The following is a 19,765-nucleotide window of genomic DNA, read 5'->3' as shown; positions in this document are numbered from 1 at the left end:
TAATTACATTTTTTTTTTTTTTTTTTAAGTTTCTTGAGCACCATATCAGCATAGTAGAATTATTTCTGAAGGATCATTAATTCTGAAGGATTTGAACGATAGTGTATAAACAGATATAAATGAAAGATATAATAAATATTTAGGCTATGACTATCATTTGGTTTTAATTCGATTTTGAAAAATGTTCTTTTTTATTTTATGTATTTTATGTGTTTCCCACAGATGAATGAGTCCGGGTCCACTGCGACAAATTTCAGCACTCTCTCAGTGGATTCAGATAAAAAGATGGATAATTCAGTCCCTTTGTCGTCATTCTCAATGCTGTCTAACATAACCGACATGTCTAACATGACCATGATCAGATCAAGTAATGGGACTGAAGTAGTGGGGGATGACCAGCTCTTCCTCAACACCCCCACGGCCCAAGCCTTGTCAGGGATTTTCGTTTGGTCTGCGCTCATCATCACCTGTCATCAGGTAGGCTCATTTCGAGGAACTAAATGTCACTAATGTGTTTGAGGACAACTAATTCATAGTAATCCTTTTACAGCCAGGCACTCGCACATCCAGCACAATTTCTAGACCACAGAGCTTCTTATTTAGCAACAGAAAGCATCACTGCTGCTTAATAAACTAGTATGGAGTATAGCAAGTATAGGCCATAAGGTGAGAAACAAATCTCAGCATTAAATGGACTGGTATTGTGGCCTGGGGAAAGCTGGAAGCTCTAATAGCTGCGGTTCATTCAGAGCACAGCGAAATGAAAGCAAATAACCTAGGCAGAGAAAACAAGAGCTGTACCATGCTGTCCCCTCCCTCGTACCTGATCACAGGCTCATTATCATCTGCAGATCTTGATAATACTATGTAAATTTAGAAGGTTAATCTATACCACGTAGTCATTAAAGACTCAGTAATAACTAACCCTCCACTGGTTATCGATCATCAGAGATCAATAAATACCTGCATGTTTGTTCTGGACTCGTCATCCATGTTTTCTTTGCTCTACTAAATGATTCATTTAGAGCGCTGTTACCGTCCTTGACCAATCAAAGTTAGCTACAGAGCAGAGTGGTACCTGGTCCCAGAGCTGATAAGAGTGCTGTGTAAACACACAATATGGCTTTAGTGTACTCTGTTGATCTAATGAGAGGATATGTAGCCAATAATATATGTGCTCTGACATGCCATCTGCAATGTGCACCATGGGAACGCTTTTTAAGGAAATTATTGTCTCTGTGACAAAGCTTGTTTCATTTTTTTTTCTGTGTGTGTGTAGTGTTTGGCAGTATTTGAAGTAGTTGTTGGTGTGTTAATGTTTGCCGTTGTAGTTTAAATAAATCCGTTGGCAGTTTCTCATACACTAACGGTAAAAGATTTGGATGCAACTGAAAAAAACTGTTTTTTCTTGAAATCGGTGTTAAATCAATTGGGCCAATCTACACTACCATTCAAAAGTTTGGGGTTGGTAAAATATATTTTTTTTGTTTTTTTGGGGGGGGGGGGCTCTTATGCTCACTAAGGCCACCTTCAAAAAAAAAAGTTAATATACAGTTTTGCTTGTGAAACATCACACTTTAAAAATGTCTGTTTCTATAATATATGGTTATCTATTTTAATATACTGTTATCAATGATGCTGCTTAATATTTTTGTGAAAAATATTACTGTGTGTTCTCTTAACATTATAAATATCTTTACTGACTCAAAACTTTTGAACTTTTATTCCAGTAAATATAAAGATTATTTATTGTAAATTGGTGAGGTTCAAAACTGTTTGCATGCTAAAAAGCATGCAAATTGGGTACCATGAAGTTGATTGAGCGAAATTTTTTTTAATTAAAATGTTTTGATTGAACTTTTTGCTCACTACTAATTCCCATACTCCCATCCGTGTTTAATATTCAATTTTATATTCATAGTTTTTATGACTTTGCAATTATTCTAATATGTGGAAATGGTATGTCCAATCTGTTGACTGGTAGTTTATACTCACAGGTTTGAAGCAGAAAGTACAGCGTGAGCTATATTTGTAAGCCCAGCCTTTGTTTATAGAAGAAGTTATTTTGTGCTTTATTGTATCAATAAAAGAGAGAGAAAAGGGCAGCTTCTTAGACACTAGAGTCTAGACCGTTCAATAAGTCTTCTTGCAAAGGTTTGGCCACTTCTTTATAGATGTATACATGCTGAACAGTTCTTATTTGCTGGGGTATTTCCCTGTCCTTTATATTTTGCTGTTCATTACAGCTAAAAGCGCACATCATACCTGAATATCCATTTCTGTGGCATATGAATGAGTTCACCGTGTTGCCTACAGCAAGATGAAACCGGCTGGTGGTGGATGAGCTTGGTGTAAAAGTAATTGTCAGGTGAAGTGCCGGCACAGTATGAATATACCCATCTTGTGTGTCGAATTACCAATTATATTTGCCCACATTGTTCGGCTTCAGAAAAGGCCGAAATCTAATTTCCCTGCTCTTGCTGGTATATTTTGAATCCCTTTTCATTGCAGCCCATATGACCCATGAAGAAATTTAATATAGAATATGTTTCTCAAGCATCTGTTATGTAATTGAACTACTGGGATCGTGCTGATGGAGAGCAGAGGTCAGGAAAGGTTTTTTTTCAGCTCTGAATTGCAGCACCCACAGTGTGCCCGGAGGACTATGATTTGATTGCCTCCAAAGCGTCTTGTGTGCCATACAGAAGCCAATACCTCTGAGAAGCTGACAGTTTTGAAGCGGCCAAACAACGTCGGGATGCTGTATGGAGCCTGGAAATGAGTCCCTGTGTAGTGGTTTTCCTCTTCAAGTCATAATCGGGTCAAAACAGTCTGGTTTTTGTCCCTCAGACTAGCAGCAGAACGACTCATCTAACGCCATCCACGGCATCGCAAACAGCCGCCTGCGGAGGGTTGCGTGAGGCAACATATGTAAATCCTGAGGAGATTAAAGGAGCCCTCAGGATAGTTTTAGTATTTCACTGCCTTTCTCGGTTTCGCTACAAAAGATTCTCCCGGCGGAGCTTTTCTCGCACGCGGCATACTAAAGGCAGAAATTGAGATTGCATTCCTAAAACACCCTGTTCTGAAGTTACTGATTTGCCTGCAAAACTCCCATCAGTGCCAAGTATATCAAAGGAGTCTTTGAAGACCAGCTATTTAGAACATAAGCACCTTCTGGGCCAAACCTTCTTAAGTGAATTGTTATATATTGCAATGACAAGGCGCCAACAGCGCTCTTGTGTCGGGCTTTTCTCAGCTCTCTCATTTTTACAAGCTTTACGGTCTTAAAGTTGGTGATACACCTTGTGATTCACCGGCCCTTGTTTTTGGGCGCCTCACAGCTCCACCGGCAGTTCCTCTTTGCTTCATACAGGTTGTAATTGGCTTTGACTGCATCTCTGCGACAGCCAGCAGACAGTCAATGGCCAGAGCCATTATTGTGAGCACGGCTCTCTCTCATTGTCAGCTCCACATTATGGAGTCTGGGAGACTATGAACTTATTTCCCCTGCAGGCTAGGTGAAATGGAGGACATCAGTTCAGAGAGCAACTCCCCTTGCTTTTTTCAGAGCCCACAAATACATCAAGCCTCCACCCGTGGAATGAAGGACACAAATAATCTGATTTCAAATGATTGAGTGTCCAAGAGTTTAAAGAACCCAGCAGATATTGAGCCCCCTCAGTAATATTGTGAAGTTCAAAGGGACCGTAAGGACATGCACATGCCTCACAAACTCCATAGTAGTTTTCAAAGGTATATTATAATACCGATAGTGCCAAACTTTAAAACTATAGAGCCAGTATATGCACATGTGAGTTGTGAAAACACATTGGTTGCATTCTGTGCCTGGTTACTGTGTAGTTTGAAAAGCCTAAATTTAGGCTATTAAACTATATTACTTGGTGGTAACACTCTCAGAAAAAAAATTGTTCCTTTTTATATACATTTAAATGAGAAGTTCAGTCAGGTATTTCGTTCAGACCCATTGCCACAGGTGAATAAAATCAAGCACCTAGCCATGCAGTCTGCATTTACAAACATTTATGGGGGGAAAGGGTCGTTTTGAGGATACCTTTGAATTCAAACATGGTACTGTTATAGGATGTCACCTTTGCAAGTCAGTTTATGAAATTTCATCCCTGCTAGATATTCCACAATCAATTGTAAGTGTTATTATTGGAATATCAGCACAAAAACTGAGAGCTTCATGGAGTGGATTTCTTTGGCTAGATAGCTGCATGCAAGCCTTGCATTACAAAGTACAATGCCAAGAGTCGGATGGAGTGGTGTAAGGCCGGTTTCACACTGCCACCATGAGCAACCCATATTTTGGCGTCCATGTTAACAAATGAGAGCATTCACACCAGGAGAAGGAGCATCGCATGAGCAGCATTGATGCAATGGTTTCGGTGCCTAGTCTATTTTTTCTGTGCTGTTGGTGCACAATTAAAGTGACCGCACACTTTTGATGGACAAAATAAATGATTTCACACAAAAAAAATGTTATAAGTATGTCTAGTGTGTTTTAACAAGAATTGGAGTTGTCAGAAGAAAATGAATAATCAAAAATATGTATAGAAGACTTACCCATTTAAACTTGTTTTTAATTGTTCAGTTTGAGTGAAAGTATGGTGTATTATATTTATAAAAAAAAAAAACATTATTTAACAGCACATTGTATATCGAAGTATGACTGAAATGACATGATCGGAGCTTTTTTTGTTGTGTGCCATTTACATGTGAATACTATCAAGAACTTTTATAGTTGTCTTTGTAAAGAAATATGTAGCTTTGGTGCTGCTGCTGTGACGCTGTACAAACACTTCCAGCGTGAATGCTCTCGCAAGTCTGCAGCTGCAGTGACGATGTAGTTATGTTGACGTGAAGCTGACGTGAAACCAGCCTAAAGCACGCTGACTCTGGAGCAGTGGAAACCTGTTCTGTGGAGTGATGAATCTGTTTGGCACACCAGGAGAAGGAGCATCGCATGAGCAGCATTGATGCAATGGTTTTGGTGCCTAGTCTATTTTTTCTGTGCTGTTGGTGCACAATTAAAGTGACCGCACACTTTTGATGGACAAAATAAATGATTTCACACAAAAAAAATGTTATAAGTATGTCTAGTGTGTTTTAACAAGAATTGGAGTTGTCAGAGAAGAAAATGAAGAATCAAAAATATGTATAGAAGATTTACCCATTTAAACTTGTTTTTAATTGTTCAGTTTGAGTGAAAGTATGGTGTATTATATTTATAAAAAAAAAAAACATTATTTAACAGCACATTGTATATCGAAGTATGACTGAAATGACATGATCGGAGCTGTTTTTGTTGTGTGCCATTTACATGTGAATACTATCAAGAACTTTTATAGTTGTCTTTGTAAAGAAATATGTAGCTTTGGTGCTGCTGCTGTGACGCTGTACAAACACTTCCAGCGTGAATGCTCTCGCAAGTCTGCAGCTGCAGTGACGATGTAGTTATGTTGACGTGAAGCTGACGTGAAACCAGCCTAAAGCACGCTGACTCTGGAGCAGTGGAAACCTGTTCTGTGGAGTGATGAATCTGTTTGGCACTCTGATGGGTGAGTCTGGGTTTGGCCAATGCCAGGAGAATGTTACCTGCTTGACTGCATTGTGCCAACTGTATGGGGCTGCTTGGTTCCAGTGAAGGGAAATCAATGCTTTAGCAAACCAAGACATTTTGGACAATGCATTGCTTCCAACTTTGTGGGAACAATTTGACGAAGGCCCTTTTCTATTCCAGCATGACTGTGCCCCAGTGCACAAAGCAAAGTCCAAAAAGACATGGTTGGATGAGTTTGGTGTGGAAAAACTTGACCACAACTATATAAAAATACCTGGGATGAACTGGAACTGAGTTTACTAGCCAGGCCTTCTTGTCCAACATCACAGCCTGACCTCACAAATGCTGTGGATGAATGGGCACAAATTCCTACATAAGCACTCCAAAATCACATTAGGTTGTTGGTATTGAACCTTAAAAAATAGGGGTGCTCTGATCAGGATTTTTGAGGCCGATTGCCGATCACAGAAAGCAGTATGTGCCGATACCGATCTTTTTAATGCTTTCTTTTTATAATTTATAACTATTTATAGTGGTACTCCAATCAGGATTTTTAGACATTTATTCAGGGCCTGAATTGAATTTTTGAAAATGGGGGGAACTCCCCTCTTAGGTGACTCTTGTGAGAGGGGAAGCAGCACGGACTGTGCTTTCACACAGGAGTCCGCTACTGATCCGTGACTGTTTACCACAAACACAACATTTATCCATTATTTTGATTTCAAATCCAAACATTGTCACTGAAAATGCTTTTTCAGCATTGCAATTTTTTTTTACACAGTACAATAATACAATCTTTCACAGACATGTTTAAACGCAGTAAATATAAGCAACACATTAATCAGTGCATTTTACTTTTGCATTTACTTCTAGATTTATATATTAAAGGGGTCCTATTATGCTCTTTTACAAAGTCTTGATTTTGTTTTGGGGGTGTACTAGAACATGCTCTCATGCTTGGTGGTTCGCAAAACGCATTATTTTTCAATAATTTACATTTATTAAAATACCTTTCTCCCCAGGGTGGCACAAACGGCTCGATTAGTTCCGGCTTTAATGAAGGTCCGCCTTCCGAAAAACAAAATGTGTTGTGATTGGTTAGCTGTCCCAGTGCGTTGTGATTGGCGAACAGCTTAGACGGTGTTTCAGTACTGCCACGCCCCTTGCTCCGTCTTTCAACAAAAGCTTTTTGGCGAATCCGGCAGCCACTGTACTCCCTCATGTTGTGGAAGCTGTCCTCAGTAAAATGCGCAGCACACAATAGCAAATTGGGGTTATAATGCTCAGGGACGGAGTTAAAAAATAAATTGCAACCACTGTTTCCTGACATCATCCGCTTTCGGAAGCCCAAACAAAGACATTTGGGCACGGAGGTGAAAAAAACGACCGCGTTTCAGGCGGTCGCACACTGGACGAGAAGCGCAGCATCGCGTCACGCCACGTCTTTAAAATTCAAATACATTATTTTCTATGAGTGTAGTTCTAGACATGCCGAAAATTTGAAGCTACAGCACAGCAGCTCTTCATTTTCTCTGATGAACTAACTCAACCAAGCATTCTAACCACAACCTCGCCCCTCCCCACCCCCCAACCATTCGAATTTCTGTAGGCGGGAATTATTTATGATATTCTAATGGGCCGCTTTGTGATATCACAAAGCCCGGAAAACAAACGCTGTAGTCCAAACGAGTCGTTCGTTGTAGTTCTTGAAAAGGGATTAAAAAAATGAAATATCTCCCTTTGGAGTGGACTTTGAGATTTGTAACTTTCTAGATCTTTTTTATGCCCAAACATACACACTGACTAAAATTTAAAAAGTGAAAAGGCATAATAGGACCCCTTTAAGTTGCTCAAGCAAGTGGAAAAACATTTAAACTACTTTTATGTTATTACAAACTTACTATTGACAGAAATAGTCAGCTCTACTGCCTTTCCTTTTGCATTGAAATCTTTATTACAAGCAGTCCTGCAGTTCATAAATAACTTTGTTTTCCTACCTCCACGAGTGCCATCTATTATTGCCTTGTTTATCTAAAAGTGCTCTTTCCCTTTAACCCTAGCCAAAAAGCCATACGTGTAGACTGTGAAACGCAGTAGACTTTAATAATCTGCATTTATAGTGTAATTACTAAATTTTCGTGTCAATCCATGTTTATATTTACTGCAAAAAATGTGCCGTTACTTTAATTCAGCGCTTGCAGAGCCGTAAACATAGACTCGGTGCGGAAACGATCTCTGCACTGCTGCAGACGCACCGCTCCTGGAACGCACTGCTGGACAGCAACCGTGTGCATGGTGCACGCTTTATTAATCTGTTAACATGAGCGTGGAAAAAATACGCACCACATTCGCACTGCAAACGGTGTAATGTGAACCTGGCATTATGTGTGTGTGCTCCGAGTGTGCATGAGCGCACAGTCTCCAGGAGAGCGCGCTGGCGCTGAATGGTTAAACGCCGGCAAGAATTTAAAAGTAATGCAATTTATAAACTTTAGTGACGATGTGACACTGCCTCGATTGTGCAAGTCTCAGTTCCTGTGTCAACTGTGCAGCATGCAGCTCGTTTATAGACAATCAATCGGAGCACCCCTATTAAAAAAAGATGACGATGCTGAAGCTAATGCATGTAATGTGTCTTAACAGCTAGTGATGTTAATAGTTCTTTTGAAGAATATAGCTGTTAAACATAGCTTTGTTTGATTTGTTCTGTTAGCTGTCCATACATCGTTATAGACTTCTACAGTTACCTGTTTACTGTAATTCAACGTCACTGGTACTACTGCCTAAAAGTTCCTGTTTGTCCACCTCACTTTTCCTCATTACTAGTGTCTGATAATAAAAATATGATACTTGTTCTTGCCATCTTTTGGTCTGCTATGTGTATTGCTCCACTGCACACTCTAATCATTTGCATTTGACTGTTTTTGCTATGTATGTCTGACTTAATTTATTTTGTAGTCAAGCATCTTGCTAAACAAAATCTTTCTTTATAGATATACCTGCACCTAAGGTCGTACACTGTGCCAAAGGAGCAGCGCTACATCATCCGCATCCTTTTCATCGTCCCCATCTATGCTTTCGACTCCTGGCTCAGCCTGCTGTTCATCAGTAATGACCAGTATTATGTGTATTTCGACTCCGTTCGTGACTGTTATGAAGGTACAGTAAATCTGAGCTGCTCTCTGCCCTTACATTCTCTGCTACCCCCCTAGGCATGATATTATTCACTCCAAATATCACACTGGTGGAATGACATGTGCTGTTGTTTGGAAGTCTGGCCTGCAGTGAGGGAGGAGAGCCTGCTTTACAGACATGGGGTGGCAGGTTTCATAGAGGGGAAACGGATACATGCTCATTGTAACTGAACAAACCAGTTTGTCATGTTGCAGCCAGGAAGGAGGACAGACAAATGTCTCTGTTATCATATTTTCAGGCCTATCCCACTACTCCTAGACAATGATGATTTGAAACACAGTTTAAGTTGCATGGGAAAATTCCTGTGTGGGGATTTGTTTTGTTTCACATAATCCATCTTTGTACTGTATGGAATAATAGTTTTATATAAATGAGTGTGTTATGAAGTTTAGAGTGATTTTGTAGTCTGTAATAAACTACCATTTAAAAGTTTGGGGTTGGCAATATTTTTTATGTTTTTGAAAGAAAGCACTTATGCTCACCAAGGCTGCCTTTATTTGATAAAAAAAAAAAAATACAGTAATGTTGTGAAATATTATCACGGTTTAAAATATCTGTTTTCTATTTGAATATATTTAATTTATTTTACATATATTTTTTAATTTATTCCTGTGATGCAAAGCTGAATTTTTTGCCAGTCACATGATCTGTGATCATCAATTAGATATATCCTTACTGAATAAAAACCTTTATTTCCCTTAATAAAATAGAGGTAATGTAATCTAATTGTGATATCAATGTTGTTAAGTCTTCGTCATAGAGACCATCAGTAAAATCTTACCACAAGTAATAGTTGTACACTGAGAGACAATGAGATCTAACCATCTAATCTGTCTTTAAATAGACCTCTCAGGTTAAGATGGATTTCCTAGACACAAACAACTCCTCAATCTTGACCATTTTTTTTTTTGCACAAAAGGACAGGTTATTTTTTTTGTTTGTTTGTTCTGTCTGCTTATTTAAAACTCACTGCAAATTCAGCAAAATGTTTGTGTTAGGCTCTCATGTATGATTGGCTTATGTTGGCTGTTTTTCTTTCTTTTGTCATTCTAGCATTTGTGATATACAACTTCCTGAGTCTGTCTTTTGAATACCTTGGAGGAGAAAGTGCCATCATGTCGGAAATAAGAGGAAAGCTTATTCAGTGAGTGTCTTTACATTTAAGGCAGGATAAGTGTGTTTCCTATGTAAAGGCTGCCCCAAATTGTAGACAATTAAATTATGCTACCAATTTAATATTTATGCTGCCACTCTGTAACTCATTTAGGCAAAGTTCTAAGAAAGCATCACGTATATCCAGCATGGAGAAGGAAGTCCTACAAAATGCATAGTGAAGAGCTTTAGGAGAATATAAACACAGCATGTTGGACAACGCTGGCAAAATGTTAATTAACATGCACAGGACATAATTAAACTCGATTCTCATGAAGCTCCTCTGGAAGAATGATGGTCGTCATCTTTTGAATTTTGTTGTCATCACTCACATGACCACCATGACTCAATGTGTTCGAGAATACATGCTAACCTCTAGGTTAAGAAACTAAATGTTCAGTTTCTAAAGAGTTTGTGCAAAATAACTTTTTTTTTTTTTTAAAGATCATTTCATCTATCCTCAAGAATAGCATCACCTTTCAAATGTTCCTTTTCATTTGCCTTTAACAGGTCTAGTTGCCTGTATGGGACATGCTGTTTGGTAGGAATGAGTTACTGCACAAAAGGATAGGTTATTTTTTGTTCGTTTGTTCTGTCTGCTTATTTAAAACTCACTGCAAATTCAGCAAAATGTTTGTGTTAGGCTCTCATGTATGATTGGCTTATGTTGGCTGTTTTTCTTTCTTTTGTCATTCTAGCATTTGTGATATACAACTTCCTGAGTCTGTCTTTTGAATACCTTGGAGGAGAAAGTGCCATCATGTCGGAAATAAGAGGAAAGCTTATTCAGTGAGTGTCTTTACATTTAAGGCAGGATAAGTGTGTTTCCTATGTAAAGGCTGCCCCAAATTGTAGACAATTAAATTATGCTACCAATTTAATATTTATGCTGCCACTCTGTAACTCATTTAGGCAAAGTTCTAAGAAAGCATCACGTATATCCAGCATGGAGAAGGAAGTCCTACAAAATGCATAGTGAAGAGCTTTAGGAGAATATAAACACAGCATGTTGGACAACGCTGGCAAAATGTTAATTAACATGCACAGGACATAATTAAACTCGATTCTCATGAAGCTCCTCTGGAAGAATGATGGTCGTCATCTTTTGAATTTTGTTGTCATCACTCACATGACCACCATGACTCAATGTGTTCGAGAATACATGCTAACCTCTAGGTTAAGAAACTAAATGTTCAGTTTCTAAAGAGTTTGTGCAAAATAACTTTTTTTTTTTTTAAAGATCATTTCATCTATCCTCAAGAATAGCATCACCTTTCAAATGTTCCTTTTCATTTGCCTTTAACAGGTCTAGTTGCCTGTATGGGACATGCTGTTTGGTAGGAATGAGTTACTCCATTGGCTTCCTGAGATTCTGCAAGCAGGTTTGTTCCCATTTTTCTTTCAAATCAGAATTACTTTTCCTTCACAGCAACATTTTTCATAACATTTCTTTGTTTAAACATTTTAAAAACCCTAAAATATTCAGCTTATTTCCAGTGGAGTCCAAAAGTGTGAGACCAAATTGAAAATCTGGAAATTCAGATGTTTGCCGAACATTTTAGGATTTTATTGTCTCATGTCCCATTCTGTTTTGAGTACAAATGGCTATACAGTGGGGAAAAAAAGTATTTAGTCAGCCACCAATTGTGCAAGTTCTCCCACTTAAAAAGATGAGAGAGGCCTGTTTGATTTGGACAACTTTAAAGGCGAAAAAAATTTTTTTTTTTGCACCCTCAGATTCCAGATTATCAAATAGTTGTATCTCGGCCAAATATTGTCCTATCCTAACAATCCATACATCAATGGAAAGATTATTTATTCAGATTTCAGTTGATGTATACATCATCTCCGTTTCAAGAAATTCACCCTTTTGATTGGTTTTGTAGTCCAGGGTCACATATGTAAATGACATGAATACGTTAGTAAGAGGGTCTGAATTTCTGTGACTTTCTGTCTCCTCAACCTTTATCTACCCTTTCTACCTGAATTGTCACGAAGTGGCAGCTGTTATCTTTGTACCATTGTCTTTCCCGAGGAGCTCCAGTGGTTAAAGCAGGATTAAAAACAGTAGGAAGCAGGTGCAAGTCACTTGATAATAAACGCAAAAAATAGCTATTGCCGCCAGCCTGATGCTGTCTGCGTGGCAGCTGAGGAACCCGCTCGCACTTTGAGAATAATACTGATGGAAATTGGATTTGAAAGCCCCGTCCCCAAAAAGACTGAAAAGAATGTGAATTGAACTTTTTTTTAATAGCAAGTAGAATTTCAAAACACATAAATCTGTCTGACCAGACACCTTCGTGTAGGACTCTTCAAAGCATCACCTTGCGATATACCAGACTGTAGCAGAGACGGAGCGTGCTTTGATTATTTTGCGACGGCTTTTCTCACAGACCGCTTCGATTTAAAACTTGAATTGCACGTTGATGTTTCAAGCAGTCGCATGTAGCGAGATTGGGGGGAAATTCTCCTTTGTGCCATTCTCAATGAGTGGATTTGTCAGTCATGTCAAACTTTGTGTTGATTATGTAAGAAATAAGCACTTCCTGTCAAAAATAAGCATGCAACATTAACATGCCTTTGAAAATGATGAGGACTGGAAGTTCTCTATCACTCAAACTATATTACAGGCCCATGTTGACTAAATGGAACCGGCGTAAAAACTAAACCATCACCGTTGCTCATCTGCTTCTGTTACATCATCTAGGCCACACTTCAGTTCTGTGTCGTGAAGCCCATCATGGCTGTCATCACCATCCTTCTGCAGGCTTTTGGCAAATATCACGATGGAGATTTTAAGTGAGCCATCCTGTGATTCATTCCATTTCATCTCATATCAACATTCCATAATAACATCTGTTTTTTTTTTTTTAAATGAACTGTTTTACTGTCATGTCTTTTCATATAGTGTAACGGGAGGTTACCTTTATATCACCATCATCTACAACATCTCTGTCAGTTGTGCTCTCTATGCCCTCTTCCTCTTCTACTTCGCCACCAGTGACCTTCTGAGACCTTTTGAGCCTGTGCTCAAATTCCTCACCATCAAATCCGTCATCTTCCTCTCCTTCTGGCAAGGTTGGTTACATTGTGTTATATGTTCAGTATTCATCTCAAGCTGTTCATTGACGCATGAAATGTTTTCTTTGAATATTGTTGTGGACAAGCCAGGAACTTGGAGTCAAGTTTCTCACTGCAGATTTTTTTATTTTGTCTTTATTTAGGTATGGTATTGGCCATTCTGGAGCGATGTGGTGTGATCCCAAAAGCTCTGGTCATTGATGGTCATGAAGTAGGGGCTGGTTCGGTGGCAGCTGGTTGGCAGAACTTCATCATCTGCATCGAAATGTTCTTCGCCTCCATCGCCCTCCGCTACGCCTTCACCTCCAGTGTGTACCGCGAGAAGAAGAGTGAAGCACCAGGTTAGATCCTCATACATTTGACACCTCGGAAAAACAAAGCAGAACTTTTTAACTTGTTGTTTGGAGGATCTTAGAAACATGCCACAGCAAGCTTTTATGAGGCAACTGGAAGTTTTCTTCCTCAGGAGGGTAATGACTCGCAGTTCAGAGGACTGCTGGAAAGCTCTACTCTTATACACAGATCATCAAAATAACTCCTGTGTGCTGAGAAACTCAGACCTGTGGCAGGTCGAATGATGCCATTTCACTTGAAAAATTAGGAAATGAAATCTTCAGCAGGTGGTTTCTTGGCGCAAAACTTGACGTCAAATTGACGACAATTTCAAGGAATAGTTCACTTAAAAATGACAATTCTGACATTCGCCCCTATGTTGTTTGTTCGCAGAATAGGTGTCATGATATCAGATTTTCACTACACAATTATCGTGGCTTAAAGAATTCATATCGCCATAATATCTGTAGAAATTTGAGGAAAAAAATAATGCTATCAGTCAAATTCATCTTATGTTTTCTTTCTTTTTTTTCCCACTTAAAATCATTCAAAAGACTTGATTTTGAGAGATTCGCACTCACAAGAGTTTGTAACCTCCTCTGACATGATTTTGTGTTAACCACGTGTTGTTTGTTCGCAGAATAGGTGTCATGATACCAGATTTTCACTACACAATTATCGTGGCTTAAAGAATTCATATCGCCATAATATCTGTAGAAATTTGAGGAAAAAAATAATGCTATCAGTCAAATTCATCTTATGTTTTCTTTCTTTTTTTTTCCCACTTAAAATCATTCAAAAGTCTTGATTTTGAGAGATTTGCACTCACAAGAGTTTGTAACCTCCTCTGACATGATTTTGTGTTAACCACTCCTTCTTTGGACATTTAATGTTAGGTGGCAACCAGTGTTGAGGTGCAATAACACCACCTACTGCGTTGGAGTGTCAACCAGACAAACCGCCAGTTAATGCCACTGGAATATTTATAATATTAATGTATGTGTAATATTTAATAAAATGAAATATTGATTTTATATTAGTATCACAGTTATCATCAACTGCTGTATATTACAACACCCCTAGTTCACAGAACATAAAAGGAGACATTTTGAAGAATGTTTTCGCAGCTCTTTCTAATACAATGGAAGCAACAGGAACCATTATCAGTAAAAAAAAAAAAAATGTACTAAAATGTAAGTTATTTGCTAAAAATTCTCCAAATGATGGTTAGTATATTCTAAGTCTTCCCAAACCATACAATTGCTTTGTGCAACAAAACGACTAAAATGTAAGTTATTTGCTAAAAATTCTCCAAATGATGGTTAGGACTTGTAAATGACGTCACGTGTAAAAGCCCTTCTGTAATGAAGTCATACAGGTTGAGAACAAACACGAGTCATTGCCTGTTTACACCTCGTCACTTCATGATCGGATAGCTATCCCATCGTGAAAAGACCTTGTGTAAATGCCCTCGGTTTTGAGACGCATTTAAATCCGATCACTCAAACCACTTCAGGAAGTGATCTAAGACGCATTCCAGACGAAACAAGACCAGTGTAAATGCATAAGAGCGTGTTATAGGCTATTTGACGTTATAGTCAGATATGACTGCTGTAATGCTTCAAGCATCCTCGCAGATGAGTAGCTAAGTATCTCTTCAGCAAGCCGATGGGCAAACTGCTGCAAATGAAACTAAAATAAAGCGTATATCTTTTGCTTTCGTTGACATGAACTTAAATTTGCACATAGTGCAGGAATTGAAGATCGGATTTCTATCTATTTTGCATAGACACATTTATGTGGCCAAGTGTAAATTAAACCATTTTAACAAATCGGATATCCCTAAAAACACATAAGTGACCAGGTGTAAACAGGCCCTATGACAGAATTCTGATTGAAACGTTTAATGTTGCATATCATACCCTTTTACATACTCCTTTTAATAGCAGTATGTGCTGTGCAGAAAGCAGTCTGCTTGTATATCATTCTGATCATATCTTCAGGGCTACAAAAGCCTCTTCACGCTTAGTCATTAGTCATATTCTGCCTCTTGTGCTTTTCAAGGTGGTGAAGAATAGTTCTGTTTCAATTTCCACCAGTTTAAGCTGTAATGTCAGTTCAGCTGCTGAATGTTAAAAGCTGCATTAGATTTGTGTTCTGACTTCAAGAGGCCTCCATGAAGTATAACTCGACTGTCAGTCAGATATGCATGTTTCAAGCCTTGTGTCAGTTCGAATGTTAATATTCTATGAAGTCTTTTTTCACAGAAAGCGCATTGGAGCACACTGCTGCTTAACAGTTGTTGGCATGGCTATGTGAGAGAACCTACAAATGTGTTAAGAACCCTTCACCTTACTGGCATATGAAGGCATAGTGGTATTTTCCATAGTTTAACACAGAGCTCAAAGGGTGAAGTCACTGCTGGTTTCATAACCTTTCACTGGTGAAAAAAGCTCACGACTGTCGTGAAGCCTGTTAGGCAGAGCAACCTTCTAAGATGGCCTTTTTTTCCCCAAGCGGCCCAGCTGTGAAGTTCAGGACAGTTTTCTCATCCTGAGTTTTCACCCGCCACCCATGAGGGCCGAAACGTCCCAAAACATCCATCCATTCACACACCGTACAGTTCTCAGGCCGGCAGCTGGAGACCTACAAGCACGGTTCAAGTATTTCTCGAACGGAGGTCAGAAACTTGCACCCCTCTTGTGGCAGCCTGCCGTCACCTTTGTCCAAGCTCTCATCCATCAGCCACAAGGCAAGATGCAGTTAGCTGGAACTCATCATTTTGCCGTGCATCAGGCTGTACTCTGTAACCTCATTTAATGCATCCACAGCTGAGACAAATCTGGGAACTGTGGGATTGTGAATCTCTTTCCTGGCCTCTCCGGCCTGTAGTAGATAAATGAAGCAGAAGAACCACATCCTGGTTTCTATTCTGCGAACAGCTGGGTTGGACCTTGGCGGTGCCCGTGGTGATGTGCTCACAAGAGTGAGGATAATGGCAAGTTGTTTAATTACAGTAGGCAATTTGCTCTGGAATTATTACAGGGGTTGTGTGAGAAAAACACAGACTTGGCAGATTCGGTCGGGATTTAAGGTATAGTTCACCCAATAATGAAAATTCTGTCATTAATAACTCGCCTTCATGTTGTTCCAAAGCCATAAGACCTTTGTCCGGCTTTGAACACAGATATTTTTGATGAAATCCAAGAGCTTTCTGATCCTCCATAGACAGCAATATAACGGACACGTTCAAGGCTCAGAAAGGTAGCAAGGACATCATTAAAATAGTCCATGTGACATCAGGGGTTCAACCTTGATTTTATGAAGCTACGAGAATACTTTTTGAGCGCAATGAAAACAACAGTAATGACTTTATTCAACAATTTGTTCTCTTCTGTCAGAATTCGTTGCACGTTCATGACAGTACCACAAGGCATGCGTGTGCATTCCTCTTTTTGCAAACAAGCCACAGCGCATCTGGGTTCAGAACGCCGGCTCCTGCATCAACAGCACCACACGCATGCATCTCTGTACTCTTATGAAAGCGCGGCAAAGACTGACACAGCAGAGAAGAATTGTTGAATAAAGTTATTTTGTTTTTGTTGCGCACTAAAAGTATTCTTGTAGCTTCATAGCATTACAGTTGAACTGTTGATGTCACAAGGACTATTTTAACGATGTCCTTGCTACCTTTCTGGGCCTTGAATGTGTCGGTTGCGTTGCTGTCTATGCAGGGTCGGAAAGCTCTCGGATTTCTTAGTAATTATTTATCTTAATTTGTGTTACAAAGATGAACGAAGATCTTGCGTGTTTGGAACGACATGAGGGTGAGTAATTAATGACTGAATTTTGCTTTTTGGGTGAACTAACCCTTTAAAATCGCAATGCATGTCCGTGAAACACATTTCTCTAATGACGCCCTGGAAAACTAGTCCTGTCTGATTAGGGCTGAAGTTGTTATATGTATTTTGTGGGAGTCCCACAAGTCATTTCTTTCTCTTGCTTTCTGCTCACAGATGAATATTTTCCCTCCTGATTCAAAACTTGACCCGCACTGGCCAGGTCCCGCAGGAGTACAGACTTTTACATTAGACAAGGGCTCAAATGTTGACCCCATTATATAGTTATGATGTCATGGGTTTTAATAATGAGGCTGTGTGTGAAACTGCCTCTTATTTCCTTTGTGTTTTGGTTACATCAATCTCAAGTTTCTTGCCTTTCCAAGTTCTGGTAGTACAAAAACATTCGTATTTGCTCATTTAAAGTCTCCGATGTCATCGGAAATATGTCATGTGATATTTGACGCTTTAATCTGTTGTTTCATTTTGTTTTTGTAGAGAATGTAGCACCTATGCACAGCATATCCAGTGGCCTGAAGGAGACCATTAACCCTGGAGACATGGTTCAGGATGCAATCCACAACTTCTCTCCAGCTTACCAACAGTACACACAGCAGTCCACCCAGGAAGTAGTGCAGCCCAACATGAATGGCAAACCAGGGACCAGCACCTCCAAGAGTTCGAAGAAATCTGATAAAGTGATGCTGATCGACACGGATGATGAGTTCTAGTGCCCCGTCTGTCCTGATCTATATATTTATTTAATCCAAAACGAATTTGACTCTTTAGAACTTTAATGAGGACCCTAATCATGCAAATCAGTTCATGATTTGTTTTTGTTTTTTTATTTTAAAGCGAGCTCAATAAAGGGATCTGAACCGTTTCCTGACAAGTAGAGAGCGTCAAGCAGGGGTTGTTTTGTTTTCCTCGTCATAGTCCTGGAGCGCATCCTTTCCTGATCCTCCGTAGTGGCAGATGATCCAGCCTCGTGATGGAGAGTCCCCTTCTCTTCTCTGACCCGTTCTGAAGCATGGCGGATAAACATTAGGCACAGGGAGCTGTTCAGATGGAATGAATCAGAGACCGACGCTTTAGGGAGCCATTCTTGCATCTGGTCGTTTGAAGTATTTGCTCAGCAGCCCTCTGCTGGGTATCAGGATGAATTGAACTGGCTCTCAGAGATGCCCTGGCTTTGGAGATCGCACTTCAAACTGCTGTCTGCTGCTCTTTGAAACCTTTGTATCAATCATGCCACTCTGAGCTCTGCCCCCACTTGATTTGGAGGTTCATTAATTTTCACACCAGGCCTTCAAAGAGTGAGAGATCTGATGCAAAAATGCAAGTCTCCGCTATCATGGTGTATTTTAATTGCAAATCGTTTGTGTTCAAGAATTATTTGGTTGGTTAAAGCTTTAACCTGTGACAAGTGTATAATGGCACAGGTGTTACTGGGGCATGTTAATTTGTTAATGTTAAATTATGTTGCTTGGTTCTCGTTCAAAGGCGGTTTGCCTAAATTGTTTGTAAACGGTCCAACATGAAATGTAATTTAGTTAATTATCAGACAAAGCTATTGAAATGTTTTTTTTACTACAAATTACCACAAAGTAAGTCCTGGTCAGTACTTTCTAAACAGTCTTTAAAGTCTTGTCTTTCAAAGTCTCTGAGCACACCCTGTTTTGTCTTGATAGAGAATTGTTTTCAAAATGTTTGTTGATGTATTTGTAAATCTACTCCTGTAGTTCGTTTGATCACATTTTGCAAACACTCATCAAAGATGTGGACTTCAAAATGAAACAACCTATGTTTTGTGATTCAGAGTTGCTCTCTTCACTTTATAGACAAAATAAGTTGACTCGTTTTGTCTATAATGTAGCCATGTATGTCATCTTTGTTAAATGAATGTTAAGAGGAAGCGTTATGCGCGTATGACTTGTGCCAATGATTGCTGCCTTACGGCTGTGGCTGATGAAGTGGTGTGTGTGTGTATAGTATATTGTGTGAATCAGAGTATGATCTATAAACAGATACTGATATTTTAGCTACCTGTACAGTTGGTTTTGACGACAAAATCTGTTCTCATTGGAAATAAATGGAGTGGATTTTTTTTTCCTCTCAAGACTTCTGAATCAAACGAGGTTACATGAGAAAAGCTTTATTTAAAAGTACAAAACAAACACTGCAGACTTTGTACAGGAATAATTTACCTCAAATTTAGCCAGAATGGAAAAAAATTATTTCATTTGTACATGAGGGTAGCTAATTAAAAAGAAAACAGAAGAATGTAAATAAAATAATTTAGATGTTGAAAATAAAAAAACAAAATAAATATCAAAGATCAATGTCATACAAGCAGATTAATGATGAGAATCACGAATATGATTAATCTAAGCCTATTTTTGCTGCCTTTCATGGTGTCCGTATTTACAATCGCTATTTTATATATAGCACAATTACGCCTACTAGACCTATCATACAGGCAAATCTGTGGTTGCACATGGAAATAAGATTTTACAAACAACCACGCCCATTCATACAGTACTTAAATGATGACAAGCTCAATGTTAAAGGCACTATT

The 19,765-nt window shown here is 39.0% G+C and overlaps 1 protein-coding gene across 2 annotated transcripts in view; it reads left to right on the top strand.

The window, feature by feature from the left end:
- Positions 1-19,306, top strand: part of LOC107581701 (transmembrane protein 184A-like) — a 20,598-nt gene extending 1,292 nt beyond the window's left edge. Inside the window, exons 2-10 of one of the 2 annotated variants that reach the window (XM_016267325.1) lie at positions 223-477; positions 8,581-8,746; positions 9,836-9,926; positions 11,241-11,316; positions 12,642-12,733; positions 12,843-13,012; positions 13,159-13,356; positions 17,686-17,924; positions 18,043-19,306. In XM_016267325.1, coding sequence (XP_016122811.1) covers positions 223-477; positions 8,581-8,746; positions 9,836-9,926; positions 11,241-11,316; positions 12,642-12,733; positions 12,843-13,012; positions 13,159-13,356; positions 17,686-17,918 — 1,281 coding nt within the window. In that variant the 3' untranslated portion in view covers positions 17,919-17,924; positions 18,043-19,306. Of the gene's footprint in view, positions 1-222; positions 478-8,580; positions 8,747-9,835; positions 9,927-11,240; positions 11,317-12,641; positions 12,734-12,842; positions 13,013-13,158; positions 13,357-17,685 lie in introns of both variants that reach the window. The other variant, XM_016267324.1, reaches the window with a different exon arrangement.
- The last annotated feature ends 459 nt before the right edge of the window (positions 19,307-19,765 follow it).

The sequence above is a fragment of the Sinocyclocheilus grahami genome, unplaced genomic scaffold, assembly GCF_001515645.1.
Source record: "Sinocyclocheilus grahami isolate Dianchi unplaced genomic scaffold, SAMN03320097.WGS_v1.1 scaffold37.1, whole genome shotgun sequence".
NCBI lineage: Eukaryota > Metazoa > Chordata > Actinopteri > Cypriniformes > Cyprinidae > Sinocyclocheilus > Sinocyclocheilus grahami.
This window is presented reverse-complemented; position numbering and strand designations above follow the sequence as displayed.